General features: G+C 45.2%; 1 protein-coding gene across 1 annotated transcript; it reads left to right on the top strand.

Annotated features, from left to right (window-relative positions):
* Positions 1 to 6,075: 6,075 nt before the first annotated feature.
* UTS2B (urotensin 2B) lies at positions 6,076 to 14,688 on the top strand. Its single transcript, XM_030456373.1, has 6 exons — positions 6,076 to 6,199; positions 8,408 to 8,509; positions 11,286 to 11,323; positions 12,542 to 12,635; positions 14,327 to 14,407; positions 14,561 to 14,688. Exons 1-5 carry the CDS (start codon positions 6,076 to 6,078, stop codon positions 14,350 to 14,352), a joined length of 384 nt encoding a protein of 127 aa, XP_030312233.1. The 3' UTR covers positions 14,353 to 14,407; positions 14,561 to 14,688.
* The last annotated feature ends 2,462 nt before the right edge of the window (positions 14,689 to 17,150 follow it).

Below are 17,150 nucleotides of genomic sequence, written 5' to 3' on the forward strand. Positions count from 1 at the left end.
GTTTTACCAGCTGGTGGCTGCAGCAAGGTCTGGAGAACACTGCCTCACAACCAGCAGCCTTGGAAGTGCTGGGGGATCAGCTCTATGGGGACAACACAGAGCCTGCTGTCAGGTAACACAGCCTACTGTTATCCAGTAGAGATAACACAGGTTTTCCTCACCTGAGCTCTCCACCCAGTGGGAAACTCCATCAGAAGCCACATGCCAGATAACCACTTCGGATTCTCCTGGCTTTGTGTGCTCACAAGGTAACTGACAATGACTACTTATATCCATCCTCCAGGAAGAATAAACAAGCAGAGATTTTCTACTCTTGGCAGGGTGATGGGCTTGTAACTGTATTTTTTGAGGGTAAGTCCAAACTCCAGAAATCATATTGACCCAGTACCTTTTTGCTACCTCAGTTACCATTTACAAAAGTGGCTGTTCTCCGGTGTCCTATAAGTGATGGAGAAGCAAGAGGTTTTCCAGAAAAACAGGCAGACTTCTGCTCCAAATCATTGTCAGCCTTCCTACTTCCACTCCCTTTACTGGGTATCTAGAAGGCTAGCTTTTGTATGGTGATGGTTCTCTTGCAAAGGCACCCCACAGCATCACTTGCTCAGCATTCAATGACCCTGACAAGTTCAGGGGCCCTGCTGACACCCAGGGCCTGCAGAAGGTGAGTCAGAACAGAGGGGGATCAAGCTCAGAATAAATCTAATGCTATAACCAGGTCATATCATGACCAGGTTCTATATCATGCCTCTTCAGGACACTGTCCTAGACAGGGGTCTGATTAGTCCCTACACAATCACACCAATATTTACAGTTCAGGAGCATCACTAGAAATTACTTGACCAGCAGGTTTTAAAGCAGAAAGGATTTCTGCATTGCCCTCATGTCTTCTGACCAGGAACCTCAACAGAGTTCCTTGGCTGACCCCTGGTCAGCAAGGATGCAAAACTGAGACCAGGTCAGGAGGAGGTGCTCCAGTTCAGAATTAAGAGGCAGAAGTGAGAATAGTACCGCAACTGCCTCTGCTCTTTGCTTTCGCTCTACAGGCTACCTCCTCCTACACCCCATCCTTCCACATTCCTGCATTGTTCTTTCAGCCTCTTACTCCTGGAAGTTGAATCGTTTGCTGACAGCTCCCAGGGTTGATATGAAAGCCAGGCAGACAGCCCAGCTGCACTTCTTACCCTTGCTGACTTCACCACAAGGAGCTGCTTCTCTGTAGCTGCAATGGCCCCCCAATAGGACTTGGTGATGCTTCCTTTGGTGCTCTCCCTTGCCTGCTTACAGTGAGGTGACAACTTGAGCTGCATTACACTCTGCCTTGCACCTTTCCAGTACCCTTCTCAAAGCAAGGATACAGCTAATGACAGCATTTAATTTTATAGCAGTAACCGACCAAGCAACAGCTGAGTCCCAAAGACAAGCACATAGAACAGGGAACAAATTGCATGAGTCAGACTAAAAGCTTCATAAATATTGACTGGTTTTAACAGTCCCCTAAGGAACAGAGAATCTCATTTCATAACTACATCTCCCTCCCCATTATGGACTCCTTCCTATTAGGGAGCTGCTCTCCTGGCTTATGTGCACACTATTTTAATTCCTTTTTGCAGCCAAACTGCTCTGTCAGGGGCTTTGCACCAAACATCAGCAGAGTATCTGAGCGCCTTCCAGCGGTGCTTTAAATAATGGGACTGGAGTGAGTTTTGTTCTCTCAAGTCCGCCCCAGGATAGGAGTGGCACAGGCAGTGAGAATATTAAATTAAATGTGTTTGGGATGAAGGCTGAAGAGGACAGGGTGGTTTGAAGTACTTTCTACTCTAATGTATACCAGGTGAAGCACAGTTGGGGAGATGGAGAGGCAGAGATATGCAAGAAGAATGCAGACTGAATACACAAATAGTTTCAGGTCTACAATGGTGTTGCAGGCAAGGCAGACACTATGGAAGAGAGAAGGGACTTTGCCACTTAAGAAGGATATAGTTTGTTGGACATATGAATAAACAGAGCTGACAGACACCTGATGGCACAGGGAGGTATGCAGTAAGGCACTGCCCAGGATCGGGAGCATCTTTCTGGCAGGACTCCCTTTCTAACATTGTGTATGGAGTTCACCACTGCTGTGAGGACTGCTCCCCTTTCTTCCCTGCTAAAAGCTTACAAATTCCTCTCCCCCTTTGTTGGAACTGTCAAGCTCCCACTCTGCCTTTCCCATGCCCTCTCATTTCCAACTTTGTCATCTCCCACCCTCATCTTCTTGTTAGAAACACTCTAGGCAAGAAACCAGTGATGCACAAGTCTCCCTGCAAGTGCCACTCAGTATAAAACCCCATCTCTACCAGCTGAGACTACCTGGTCTCAGCCAGGTTCCATCCTTGCGGCAGAGGTTGCAGAACAGTTCACATGCTCTTTCTCCCAAGCTTAAGCAAAAGCACTTCCCTGATAGGTCCTCCCATAGCAAGTTGGTTGCTTTTGGGTCAAGCAAACTATAGCTAAGTGGAGACCATAAGACCACAGCAAAGCCTGTGGATGCTGTTGAGGCTTACCTGAAATACATGATGCATGTGATGTTTTCACGGTTCTCGGGAAGCTCTGGAAAATAACACACATGCGTCCTCTCTCCAAACCCCAAATGTACACCCCACAATGTGGTCTGGAAACCTGCCACTTGAAGCTGGCTCAGGAAGTAGCCTTTTCATATTCTTCTTTCAGCAGCTCAGCCCTGCCTCCTGCATCTTAAAAGTCCCCCCAGATCCACACTGAATTACCCTTGTCTGAGGCTTACACCAAAACAGCAGGGCTTACAGCTTTGGGCTTAAGCCAAGATTAGTTTACTTGGGGAATGTACTCTTCTAGAGGCAGGCCTAGCTCCATTAGAGCTAGCAGCAAACCTCAAAGTGACTTCAGAGAAATTAGCATTTTTTATAACATACCTGAAAGTTTCCAAGCTCTACTACTAGTCTACTTGGCAGAGAAGAGGGAGTCCATGCACAGAAAGAAGCTGAACAGTTTGAAGAAGCTGATGTCCAAGAGCAGCAAGGGCCAACTGCTCCCTATGGAACAGGGAGCCAAGTGTAGTGATGTTGCCAGCAGGACAAGGACCCAACCCAAGGGGAACAGCAACCAGGTTCAGTCTGGAGTCCCAGCAACCAGGGAAACCCCCAATGATGAGGCTGTTCCAGAGTCAAGCTGGAAGACAATCCACTAGTCAGAATCAATCCTGATGACAGCAACCAAGTGAACACAGCCCAGTGAACATTAGACAGGTCTACACTGATGGAACATGGCTCAGGCCATAGCTGCAGGTCTGGGTCCAGGTTAGCAGGAGCCCTATAGCCAAAGACACAACTGAGCTGCAGACCAACAATCCTCCAACAGAACTCAGGCAGAAACAGAAGGGGCACCAGGGCTGAGCTTAAATGGAGCTCCTCATGGACAGAGAGAGTGGGTGGAAGCCCCAGGTGAGGCTGTTCAAGACCATTAATAATCTCAGGCCCCTGAGAGGTGTACTCATCTCTCTCCCACTCAGAGGTGGCACAGCTGAGTTGAGTGGGATCTGTGTGGGCCAAGTCTTCCTCATTGTTGTCCTTTGGACAGGTTGTCCATCCTTGTTAACTTTCCTGTGTGATTGTGTTTGATTACCTGAAGTCTACATAGTTTTATGAAAACAAACTTCTTCATGAAGAGCCCTAGACAGACTAGGACCATAGAAAGTAGGGATGGAGATCCCATCTTCATCTTCTGACTGCCTTTGAGCTCTAGAACTCATTAAGCATTAATGGATAATGTAGAAAACATTATCACTGAGTAAAGCAACAGGGAGAATATGAAGTCTATGATGTTTTTTTGTTGAGGAAAAAAAATACGTAAAAAAATCCCAAAGCAAAACAACTTTATATTATTCCGAGCACCTGGACAAATGGGCTAAAACCAAAGGAATTTTCCAGATGGGAGTCTTACAGAAGACCAACACAACAAATCAGCCATCTCATAACTGCAATAAATGGGAAAGGTCCACTGGCATTTGGCCATGACTGTCAGGCATCCATCCACCCACCCACAGCATCCAGTAAGCTGCCTTCTAGTACGTAAAAGTAGATTGGCAGTCACTCACTTTCATCTGGGCCCTCACTTGAAAGCAGTTTCAGACTCTTTGAGTTCCTATCAGGGCTAACCAGTCACTTGCTCAGAGCTGAAGTTTCTCCACAGTAAGAAAGGAAATCCAAGGGAAGAGATCATCTTCCTGCAAGAGCCTGCCAGCAGCCCATGATGCCTCACAGCCAAGGGCAGGGAAAAACAGTCAGAGGTCAGTGGATTGTGAATAAAGTCAGATGAGATGGGGAAACCCACTTTCAGAAAGCAAAGCAAAGACAATTTCAGAGCAGATCTCAAGGCAGACTAGTAGGGACCTGGAAAGCCACATCATACCAAGTAAAAATGGGCCTGACCTTCCCTTCAAAGTACAGTTTTCAGCCAGAGCTACTATTGCTTATCCTGGACTCCCATGCAAGGGGGTAATCATCAAGACATGGCCTTTGCTTCATGGGAGGTGCTCCCTAATGACCAGTTTCAAACCAGCAGCTCAGGGAGAGAGAGGTGGCTGGAAAATCATTCCCAATAAGGCACAGGTGTCTTTCAGTCCAAACAGAATTTTGTGAAGAAGGACAGACACATACTTCAGCTGATCACTGGTTCACACAACTGAGAGAAAAGACAAGGTTGGTTTATTTGCACATATTGTATCTCCAGAAAAAAAACTGGAAAATTTTCTTAGTAGAGAAGTATTCCTATATGGAAACATCAGATTCCTTTTTATTGGCACGCTCTTGCCAAAAAATCTGAGTCTTCCCCTTCCATTTTTAATGAAAAGCAACTATTTAAAGAGATAGTAAAAGTTGTGAGGAGAGCAGTGGACCAGAAGCCAAAAGACCAAACATAGAAATTACACTGTCTTTTAGTTATATTTGAAGTGCAGGTACCACCAGACAAAGCTATATTGAGTAATCTGGCAGGACGTAGTGTCAAAACAGCACATGAGGTGAGTCACTAGGAGTGTATGTACAAGTCAGAGCTTGGCCAAAGTGTGGTACAGATGATTCAGTTCTGCAGAAGCAGTAGAAGTGAAGAAAAAAGTTTAACACTGTTACTATTACAACATTATTCTTGGTAGGGTTGTCATAGAAAACTACTACCTGGTCCCTGATCAATGGTATGGGCAGGCAACAGACAGAAGCCTAGATTTAGTCATGACCCAAGAAGACATGAATATGTGCAATATGACTCAATATTTTGCTCCAAATTAATAAAATATAGCTGTGTAGCCAGAACCAGAATCTGACCTTCCATTTCTTTTTTTCCCTTCAGAAAAAACCTGAAGACATTTGCCCATCCTTGATGGAGTCTATATCTGCTGCCAAATCTTCACTCCCCCACTCAGCCACAATCCCAAAATAGGGTGTGATGCCTTTCCCTTTGACAAAGCCATAAGTCACAGTGAGTGCGACACATTCAACATTTGCCAATCATGAAATGAATTAAATGAAAAGAGCTCTTCCCCTCAGTTTCCCACTACTTCAGCACTCATTATTAACATCTCACATTAATTAATATAGGCACTAGGGAAGGAGATGATAAATTACAAAAACCCATTAACCTGATTCCGTCCAAACTGGTGACATACGACAACTCATAGGTTAGACAAATCTTCCTTGCTGACGTGGGAGTCCTCATGTCTGAACTCTATTAAAGCAGCAGCCCCGAAGAAATATTGTTAATGTATGTATGTATGGAATGTATATCACCCTGCGTGGATGGTGCGTGCCTGTGGGAACGTCAGAATTCATTAGATCAGTCTGATATGAGATATATTGAACAGGTTCCATCTGACGTCTATTCCTGGGTTGTTCTGTCCACTCCCAAAGGAGTGAATCATATTGACAGGTTGAATTATATCTCAAGACATATTTTTCTCCCCTCCTCCAAAGGCCATTTGCAATCACGGCACATCCACTGTCTCTTAAAAGTGAGCTCATCTGGCACTGGGTTGCACTGAAGCCCTCCACAGTGCCTGAAGGGACGATGCTTTTGGGTGGTGGGAACACGGAGAAGATGTGGTCTGTGCAGCTGTTCCTTGGAGTGCTAACCATCTTGACTGTGACTGTGTATGTCCCATCTACACATGGAGAGCCTTTTCTACTTCAAGGTAAGCTGGAACACAGACTAGTTGAGACAGGTAGATCCTTTTCTTTCTGCTTTGCTCTTCTGCTTGCCGTGGCCATGCAACACTTCCTTATCCGTGAAAGAAAATAAAATTATATTTGAGCTATACTAAACGCTCAGTTAGCATGGGTGTTGTTCATATCAGCATGAGCTAAAGCTGTCCTTCTGGTCTGCAGCTGGCCGTGTGACTCTTTCTGCTGATCAGTAAAAATATCAGACCTGGTGAAATCTGGTAAGGGTAGCACTTTCACTCTAGAAGAAAATTCCAAGGAAAAACATTGAGATAGCAGAGAGTAGCAGTTCCAGTATGCACCATATGATATTTGACAGCTCATAAATGTCAATAGTAGGGTGCTGCTGAACTTTTTTTATTCACAAAACTTCTTTTTAAATGTTCTTCTCCCATAATTTAATCTTCTCTTGAACTTACTCTGCAGGGAAATGTCAATCATTAATCTTCTTTCTTAAAGAGACTTGGCAGTAGAAAAAAAAAGAGTAGCTAAATATAGGCTTGAAAATAACTTTGCTTTTCAAATGATTTTTCCTCTTATATCACCTATTTATTTTTGTAATGACAACCAAAACATTCCTGAGGCTACTCTATCTAAATACTGCTTCTGTTTAGTTTTTACTAGAGTGTTTATAGAGGTGGTTTTTTTTCCTGCAGCAAATTCCCCAGATGACTAGAAGTAGCTATTTTAAAGTCATAACTGTCTTTCAGACTTAGGAACGAGGTTAATAGCTCTCCATGCTAACTGCAAGTTTCATGCAGCACAGAGCTCTGCTCACTCCGTTGGGTTTATTTCTAGAGCTCAGTCAGGACCAGAGGCTTCAGCCACAGCATGAGGCAGGGTTGAGTCTCACCAAATACTTGGAGTATCACCTTGGCCAGGGTCCATCTACTTCTGCACATTTATATGATTTTGACTTATGGAGCTGATTCCCACCTACTCTTGAGCATCCTTCAGGCTCATCTGGTACAATGTTTTGTCTGGGGTATCAAAAATAATTGCACTCATCCAGTCATGGCCATGTGAGGCTGATGGCTATACAAGACCATTTTATCGTTTCTCACCTCCTTGAAGAGAGTGAGCAGAGATCCTAAAGATCCTGGAAGAAGAGAAAATAAAGTTGTCTATGTAATTTCTTACTATTTTCCATGGATTCTGCAGGTACTTTCTAGGGCTCTGGAGGTAAGGGGTGTTCAGAACAAAGATTTTGGGGGATGGCCATTCTGCTTGTAATGTCTTGCTCTCATTCTGTCATTCTCGAAAATAAACGCAACATCCAAGGTTCAGATGATCCTAGAAATCTGTTCAGCAGAGCTGGAGGGAGCCTTCAGAGCTCTGACTAGTCCCATCTTCTGTGTCTTATGGTTTCTACTGAACCCCTGACCTTCACAACCATTCATTTGAGGGCATAGCCACAACCACTAAAGCAAAACCAATAAGCAAGTTCTCAAAAGGGCCTCATACTGAAGCCTGAATTGCTTCAGAACAGCAGCGTGGGGAGGTTTTTACTGGAAAACAGAAAAATTCTGCATGGCCTACAGCTACTGTAAGAGGATTCCTTGGGGATAAAGTGGCTTGCTTTAAACTCCTCCACTCTGGCTGTGTTCAGGAAGAGTTCCTTAACACCAATGACAAATCAGAGCAACTCCATTGCTGAGTGGGTGCAGGACCAGACTACAGGGCTGCAGGGCTCTCCAGCTGTGGTACCCACATGTCAGCCCTCACAGGGAGTGAATTCCCAGCTCTATCAGCCCTGGGAAGATAGATGGGGTGAGGGAGGGAGCACCTGCAGTTTTGAGAAGAGAAAATCTCCTGGGTTTCTGTCTGGCTTTGCAGAGTATCCAATACATCTGCCCTGCACAAGGGGTTGGGACTGTCAGAATCAAGGTGATGCCTGTGGTTCTCTGCATCCAGCCATGCTGATGAAGCTGCGGTGACACTGGCCAGCAGCCCGGAGCTGACAGGAAAGGCTTTCCCATCCTGCACCCTTTCCTCTACTGTCCTCATTGCCTGGCTATTACTTTCTGTGCTTATTCTCCCACTGCCCCAGAGCTCCTTCCACCCTGGCAAAGTGCTGACCAGACACATTTTCCTTCTGCTTCTTAGCTTCTGTTTTAATGTTGGGGGGTCCACTCTTTTTGTCATTAGAGATTGAGACAGGTGTGGTTTATGTGCTGCAGAGAACCGAGTCCTTCCAGAGAGAGGAGATACAAATCATGAGAACACTCTTCTGACTCTGCTTCTTAATAAGAAACTCGCGTGGCGGAGACCGGAAAATATTGGTAAGCAAAGGGGAGAGGAGATCTCAGCTTCTCACAGCTGTGTTTGCATGAATGCAAGGATCCATCTCCTCAGGTTCCTCAGATATACCATCTGCTATGAAAGTAGAAGCACCCCGTACGGTGCCTACACGATTAATGTCAGATACTCTCTATCATGAGGCTCCTGGATTTGCTTTTGCAATGTGATGTAAAGCTGCTGAAAACCATGCACCCTAAACCCTCAGACACTGAACACCAAGGTGCCAAGGGAGCATGTGTGCATACAGAACTAATAACAAGAGATGCTGCCAAGACCATGTACCCCTGCTGTCCCTGACATCCTGGGTACTATGTCTGGGGGCTTGGGAGTCACCTCTCCACCCACACCCCCACAGCCCTATATGCTGTTGAGATACAGCTCCATGCTAAAACCAGTAGGGTAAGCACACAGGGCAGTGAGGAAGCATCAAGATTTTGCAGAGAGTTTACAACTGAGATCCCTTGGTTCAGGGGTAGGCTGAAAAACAGTAGTAGAAGCCCCTGCTGCTGCTGGAAGAGGTTGAAACAGCAGGATTTTCCCACCCAGAGAGGCCAAGGACAGGCTTTTCCTGTGTTCTATGAGCAGAAGGCAAATTTAAAGCCACCTCATGCTGCAAACAGCCTCTGAACTCAGACCTGCTGAAGAGAAACTTGGGCTTTCCATGGCACAGCCCTCACAAGCACCATATAGGTTACAGGGGTCAGCTATTCTCAAGGCCACCACAGCTGGGGGAGGATTTGGGCCATTAGTAGTGATCTTGGAGCAGGAAGCTGCCCCTTCCCGTGAAAACAGCTCTGAATGGGACCCAGCAAAAATTTTGTTATGAAAACCCAGTCATCAAAATCACTCAGTGCTCTTCCCCAGCCCCTTGTTAATGCAGGGAGGCAGTAGTTAAACAATCCTGGGACAAATAAATAAACACAAATAAATCAAGTCCTTGTACTAACAAAAGCATTCTTCTTGCAGAGGGGATGCACTCAAGAAATTACATTTTTATGATTGGTTTATGGATTACTGCACTTATTACTCCTAGAGGAAAGGCTGCTTTCTGTGCCAGACAATTGAATATAATGAATCTCTGAGCAGAGCACAGAGGATTTACAGCAGGTAGTTTCTCAAGCCTTCATCCATAAATTAACTTCCTTCCCCCTGCCTGAGAGAATCTGTTCCAAATTTCAACCACTGCTTATTTTCTATTCATAGCAGTCATTGGCCAAGCTCACAGTTTGACACCTTGCAGAAAGTCAGACCAAAACAGGCATCTGAAACTCTAAACAGGGTAAAAATGTTAATAATAGTAATAGTAGTAGCAATAATAATAATAATAATAATAATAATAACAATGTCTCTTAATGGTACTTTTCAGCTGTAGATATGCAGGCCTGGCTGCCTCTACCCCACTTTAGAGGAATCTGCTTGAGGTCATTCCTGGCTGTGCCAGAAACTGAGACCCTTTCTCCTGATTCCCAGCACATCTCCATCCCATCTCTCATACCAAGCCCTGATGCAATAGATTTGCTTAGGATTGTTTTTTTTATTCTATTGGCTGAAAATCTGTCAGAAGATATTCAGGATTTTTCAACCAAATTGTTTCCTTCTCAAAGGAGAAACTGAGAAGGCAGTCAGCTCTTTCTTGGCACCCTCCTGTTCATTTTCAAATGTTAAAAAAACTAAAAAAAAATCCCAAGTCTGGCCATATTTCTTTGTGCTGGAGTTTTATCTGAAATCAGGAGGAATTATGTCCAAAATCCCCTGGGAGATGCAGACCAACGCCAGCTGCCACATTAGAAGCAGACAAAGGAGGCAGTTCTATTGCTTGTTTTTGGCTTTCTTGAAGGGCCCAGCAGGAACATTCTTCAGCTCTTTTCTGGCTCTTCTGCTTATTTTAATACATTTTTTCCCAAACTGGAACTTAAAAAACAGCTAGCCATTTTGTGTTCCCCTCCCAGGAGGACTACTGTAGTCACATCACTCAGCTTTGACTGAGGTCATTTTGTCAAGATGCTTTCCATTGTTTCAGGTATCCTTTTTTAAAAAAAACAAAACCAAGCATTAATTGCTTTTGACATCACTTTGAGTCTGCAATAAGGTGCCTCAGTCCTCAAGAGGACTGAGATAGAAATCCTGCATCCTCTCCTGCTTAGCCCTCAGCTCTCTAAATCTGATCCTTGAAGCTTCTCCCCAGGTCCCTCTGCTCTCCTAATATTTAGAAATGTGAGACTTGTGCACTCACTGCTGGTTTACCTGTCCTGCTCCTCCACTCTGCCAGTCCTTGTGTCTGCTGACTTAGAAGCAATAAGCTATGCTGGGCTACAGCTGCATCTTCTGACTTCTACCTGCATGGGTGATGTGAGGATAAACAAGTCTTAAAGGAAGCAATGGGAGTTCATATAAAAGGAGAGAGATAGCAAAGTAAATGCAAGAGATTTGCTGTTATCAGAACAAAAATTTGAAGCAGTAGGTATCACAAAGTATGTGACCTTGTTGCGCCAATCCCCTTGAAGCCTGGTAAATGGTAAAGAAGCCTCCCTTGTAATGGAAAATCAGTAAAAGTTGTAACTTGTAAAGTCCCACAGTATGCAGCAGAGAAAGCCTGCTTTTCTGTCACTGTTTCTGCTACCATAGATTTGGAGGTCACTAGCAGGAATTAAATAACCGGGTCTTTTCTTGCCAACTATGGAAGAGGTTAAATGAAGAGTTTTGGAATTTAGCTTGGGGAAGCGATGTGGATACTGACATTACTCTCTCTTCTTGCAGACTGGGAGCTTGCAAAGAAATTTGAAGAGCTTGAACAGGTGAGAGGAGCAAATGCACAGACACATCTGTGCATACTGGTGCATGAATAGCTAAACCATTGCACATACTGTCTGTATGCTCCAGACTTCTAACTTTGCATCCTGCTACTCCTTGTTCTGCTACTACAATGTGTGTATTACACCAAGGGAAAAAACTCAGGACTGAATACCTGCAAAACCTGGAAAAGATAAAAACAAAGTAAGGTTATAGACTAACGGTTGAGGTGGCTCACTCTGCCACCAGTGAAAACCCAGTGAAAGCCAAGCCAGGAAAAAAAGCAGATGCCAAATTAAATCTTCATGGAAAAAAAAGGGAGGGAGAAGGGGAGGTCATGTTCCTTTCCTGGGCATTGCATCAGCTGGCTGCATGCAATAGTGCATTGAAGAGGCATAGTCCTGCACACCTAATCCGGATGGATTTTTCTTTGGGCTCTTTACTAAGGAAGGCCCTACCCAGGGTCAGAGCCCTGCTGTGCTGTGCAGACTCTACACAGTTAACAAGAGGAAGCCCCATCCTACACAGAGTTTCTGTGAACAGGGAAAGGTGAGCAGCAACTCTGACATGGCTCCAACTGTGCCCCAAACCCACATTTGTAGCTACTACATATGGAGAAGAAACACCATGGACTTTCCACACTGTCACCAAGGGAAGCTAGTGAGAGCTGGGGAAAGGGAGGGGAAGGACACCCCAGGGTAAGGGAGAAGCAATGCTCCCTGCTGCAGCAGGTGGATGCTTGGAGACCTCCTGTCCCACCACTGACTTGACTCTAAGTGGTGCAGTATCCTTCTACACAGCCTCCTCTTTATATCTTGGGATTAGGGAAAGAGCAGAGGTTGCCCACACTGCTGCCACCAAACAAGCAGGTGTGAGTGCTCCAAAGAAAGTTCCTCCTGGAACATTTCTGCTCCAGGGAAAGCCTCATCCTCCCCAGCAATGCTCTGAGCCAGGCTGCCTGCAGTTTCTGCCTCTGAGTTGCCCTGTCCTTGCCAGCATAAAATCATAGAATGATTTGGGGTGGAAGTGACTTCTATTGATCATCTACCCCAAGTCCCCTGCAGTAAGCAGGGGCACCCTCAACTAGATCGGGTTGCTCAGAGCCTAATCAAGCCTCACCTTGAATATTTCCAGGGATGAGGCCTCAACGACCTCCTCAGGCAACCACTGCAGAGCTCCTCATGATGGGGCATTTGTTTACACCTGTGTTTGTTTTTAAACAGCTGGAGAAGTTGAAGGATCAACTCTCAACTGAGGAAGGGTCAGAGGTGGCCTATGCCTTGGAAAGTCTCTCATCATCCCAGCCCAAAAAACGCGGTAGGTTCTAGGTGGGGGCCTTCAGCTGCTCTGTCCCGCTCCCACCTCCAGGGCTTCCTTTTTGCAACAAAGATGGTGACTGCGAACAGGCCCCAAATATGCTGAAAACCAGGTGTGCAGCTTTTCTAGCAGTCCTGGCTCTCTCTTGTCAGTGGTTGGCTGGTTTAGCAGCAGGTGAGAAGGACTGTACCCAACCTTCTCTGCTCTCTGGGTCTGCGCACCCAGGAGCTCAGTGAAGGCAATCAGTGTCGTATCCCTCTGTTCAGAGAGGAACACAGGGTTGCAGAGCAATAAGAGCCTGTCCTGGAGGAGTTCTCTATAAACACATCCCCACAGTGCACCCGTGGCTTTGCTCTGGGCACAGAGCTACTGCTGAAGGCACAATGAGGCATGTGGGCTGCATGCATTTCCCTCTGCCAAGGTCGCTGCCTCTTTACAGAGCAAAAAGGAACACTTGTTTGTGCTGCTGAAAAGCAGTTAAAAAGCAAGTGGAAATCAACCAAGAATGCAGGGACCTAAGATCTGTTAAGTCCCCAGGCTTTGTCCAGTCTGTATGTAGTGCTCCTGCAAAGCTGCCCCTGACAAGCACATAGACAATGCCACCCATGCTGGCTTTCCGTGGCTTCCTCCATAAAGCAATGGCAGCTGTAAACCAGAAGCCACTGATGACATTATATGGCCTAAAAGCAAGAGAGCTAATTCTGCCCTTGTCCCACATGCTCTGTGCACGTGCAAGCTGACAACCTGCCAGAGAGCTGAGAGAAAACCCCTTTGTGTGAGGTTTGCTTAAGTGCTTAGGTGATCCTAAGACAATCTGCAATTTCTAAGCAATCCTGAAGGCTGTCATTAATTTGGCTAATCTAATTCATGCCTCCACTGGTCTGGAAGGTTCAAATGTAGATAAAACTACTTCCTCTTGCCAGGTTTAAATCAGATTCTGCCAGAAATTAAGGCAGAGAATCTCTGCCTTCATCTAAAGTCCTTCCAGTTTGGGAGGACTTCAAGTCTCAGCACGAGGGCTGCTGATTCAGTTGAAGCTTTATCCTGAGATCCTGCTTTAAAAAACCAACCAGGTAGAAACACTTCTTGTACTTGACAATAGGAGACCCACACAGGGTTCAAAGAACAGGGCATGCTGGTGATGAATCTATTTTTTACAACACTTAAAATCTCCATGGATCCTTTCCTAATATATTCTTCTTGGAAGACTCCACAGAGCTCAATGGTATTTGGAGGACAGTTGTTGGCAGAGCAATAGATTGACTGGGTTTAAACAAAAATAAAAATCATTGTATGGACCAGATAAGGTCTCTCCATACCAGTATCCTGCTCTTCCAGTCAGCCACAGATGAAAAGCCTTGTGCTCATCTCTGAGGGAGCAAACCTGCTGGCCAGTAGACAGGGAAGAAAAAGCTGATTCCTGATACTAATCAATTGCAGCAAGAGGAAAAAATAAGTCCTTACAAATCAAGCAACATGGAAACATCATTTAGACTCCCTCTTTACAGTATAAGCAGATAAGAGAAACACTGTCTAAAAGGTGTTATGAATTTAAAGCTAGTTATTGAGATGTGTCCAGAAACCCCAACTCTCTCAAGACATGGGGCTTTTGAAACCCACTCCAGGGCTAGAGTGGGAAGTTGAAAAAAGTCCCATGGGTACTAACAACCTCTTCTATTTTCCCTTCCCAGCCTGCTTTTGGAAATACTGCATCTGAAGGCTTGCCAGTACTGGAGGATGAAGATGAGCCCTTCCCCAAACTGCCTTGCTGGGTATTCATGTGTTAAGAATTTGTTGTGTTCCCTCATCATGCTGCTAACTTAGATGCTATCCTCCATGACTGAACCCCCAGCCAGGTCTAACAGGGACCACATCAGGAGCCAGTAGCCCACTACCACACCCCACTGTTCCTTCCTTCCTTCCAGGTTTAATCTACCAGGATCATCTACTTGGAAGATACTTCCCAACTTTTCTTGCTGTCCTGTGTGTGCCACTCAATCTGCTGTATACTCTTCCTCTTCTCACCAGGTCCCCCGAGGCACCAAACATTGAGTTCTCCTGAGCTTGGGCCTCTGCCCACACCTGCAGATGTTGCTCATGGTGGTGTCTGAGTTTCCCAATGCCTCCTATGAGCATCTCTGTGATGACCCCACAGCCACTGCTGGGACAGGAAGGCAGCTGGGTGCAATGTGAGGGGTGAGGGGCTGCCAGAGCTGTTCCTCATCATGTTCTGTCAGTACACAGTAGGTTTGGGGGAGAACAGGCACAGAAGTCTGGATCCTTTGGATATCATTCCAATAAAAATTTTCTGTTGCACAGAAGCAGGTGCTGTTTGCTTTCTGACCTCTTGCAGAGGCCCAAGGGACAGGACATTTCCCTTGATATAGGCTCTCTACATTACAGGTTCATGTGAAGTTTACTGTAGAAAAAAGGTTCCCATTAAAAATACCTTGCTATATCAACCCAGGCCTGCTCCAATGTGCTTGAGGAGAAGCCCTTCCTTTTGATCAAAACTGGGAACGAGAGTTGAGTCTTCCTCATGGATACATGCAGGATGTCCTCATAGGTCTGGACCAGACCCACTGATTTCTACCTGCTTGCCCCAAAGAGATGTTTTGAGAAGAGATTTTTGGCTCACCTGTCTGCTAAGCGCAGATTCTAGCTGGCTTGTTCTACTGCAGAATTGTGTCTGCACCTGTCCAAAAGGAAAAGGTCACAACCCATCAGTGGTTCCTATGTACAATCATCTTATGTTCAGTTATTTACATTTATTTACTAAAACAAAGGACCACCTTCCCAAAGGTGTAAATTCAGGGTAATTCTTAGGGCAATTAGTATTAACTTTGAGGTTTCCAACAGTGTAAATGAGAGCAGAATCTGGTAGTCATAGTGAATGTGTGGACTGATTTTGAAAAGAACTGAACAGTGTCTCCAGCCCTGTTGAGCCACACTATTTAACTGTAGCTTGCATCCTACATACTATTTAACACTTTACCTCTCCCAAAACTGTAATTACTGTGCCACATTAATTGCCTTGGGATCTGGCAAGATAAGCACACTGATCACAGCAGTACCTGCTATGTACTTTAGCAACATGAAATCTATTCATCCTATTGTAGACCAAAACTGGCATCCATGGAATAAAACCAGCTTGCTTATATGTATGAGATTTAATGACATGCAAAATACAGCTTGCTATTAATGTCAATTCTTAATTATTTCTTTGGTAGCGATTTAGGACACATTCCCCATTTCATCTTGCTTTTATGCAAGTGAAAAGGTATGTAGGAGCATAATTTCACATATCCTCACAACAGCATCAAGTTCAGGAAAAATGATAGCCTATTGCCACAAGAAGGATCTCTTAAAGAGTTTGGTGCTCTAGCTGAAAAGGTGTATAACAGGAACTGCACTGGGTGCCCCAAGCTGGTGTTCAGTTCGGATGCTTTCACGTTGCAGGGAATCCCAGTGCAATGAAAGGATGGAGCAGCAGGCTCCATCTGTTCCCTGCTAGCTGGAGCCATGCCTTCCCAACCTGGTGTGACAGATCAGCCAGTCAGGAAAAGGAACCTGGGGTCTGTGGATATTTAACAGCTTGCTCTCATCTTAGACACAGGAATTCCCTGGAGGTGCAATGCACTATGCTGCTTAGCTGTGGGGTTTAGGCCACGTGATATGCTACATGTTATCAGTGCAGATATTTAAGTGCTTGTGGTACCCAAACTACCCCACTACTGCCTGACAGGCACTATATGCTGCTGTGTTGGCTGCTTCTGATGCAGTGATGAGTGAGTATTGAGTGAAATTCATTTACTAATTTGAGCAAAGGCAGTGATGCTCAATCTAGGCTCACCCTCAACATGTCACTGTAGAGGTCCTGTCCTTCCTGCTAAACATGCAGAACAGAAACCCTTCCTCAGGTGTCACCTCCACATGGAGGCTGCTCACACCTTACTCATGCTTGGGCAGTCACCCTTCCTAAAGTTAATGACACACAGGCAATAATTACAGGGATTTCCCTTAGAGATTCTAGTAGACCATGTTGATTTATTAGGAAAAAATCCCCACAAGCATCTGAATGGATGTGGGGATCTGTGCACCAGATGCTGTAACACATCCTCATTTCACATTTGTTGACCACCATGCTATGCACAATGACCAAAGCTATCCAATACTGCCCACAAAAACAAATCGTGGCATTCAGACACCATCATATTTTAAATATCACCTGTCTAGATTTCAAAGAGTGCTTTTTGAACCACAGGAGGTCTCAGTGTGCTTTGTGGTAGATGGGGCAGAGAAATAGAAAGCCTATTGCTCTCTCTCAATCCAGTGAAGTGGAAGCCAAGAGCAGGACTGAGGCTTCCCAGCTCAAAGCAACACCACCACAAACACTTCTGTCCTGTTTTGCCTTCTCATTACCTTTCAGCACACAACTTACAGGTTTTGAAACCCCTCTTTATTTGTAAGCCCAGCTAATACCTGCCAACTGTTGCAATACCTGTGATCCAGTAG

This window comes from Calypte anna, chromosome 9 (assembly GCF_003957555.1).
Source record: "Calypte anna isolate BGI_N300 chromosome 9, bCalAnn1_v1.p, whole genome shotgun sequence".
Taxonomy (NCBI): domain Eukaryota; kingdom Metazoa; phylum Chordata; class Aves; order Apodiformes; family Trochilidae; genus Calypte; species Calypte anna.

What these genes read in the sequence shown, in the direction of transcription:
- UTS2B (XM_030456373.1), top strand. Translation starts at nt 6,076, where the DNA reads ATGCTTTTGGGTGGTGGGAACACGGAGAAGATGTGGTCTGTGCAGCTG. An exon ending in AGAGCCTTTTCTACTTCAAG is followed by an intron (nt 6,200 to 8,407) that starts GTAAGCTGGAAC and finishes TATGTGCTGCAG; the next exon opens with AGAACCGAGTCCTTCCAGAG. An exon ending in AATTTGAAGAGCTTGAACAG is followed by an intron (nt 11,324 to 12,541) that starts GTGAGAGGAGCA and finishes GTTTTTAAACAG; the next exon opens with CTGGAGAAGTTGAAGGATCA.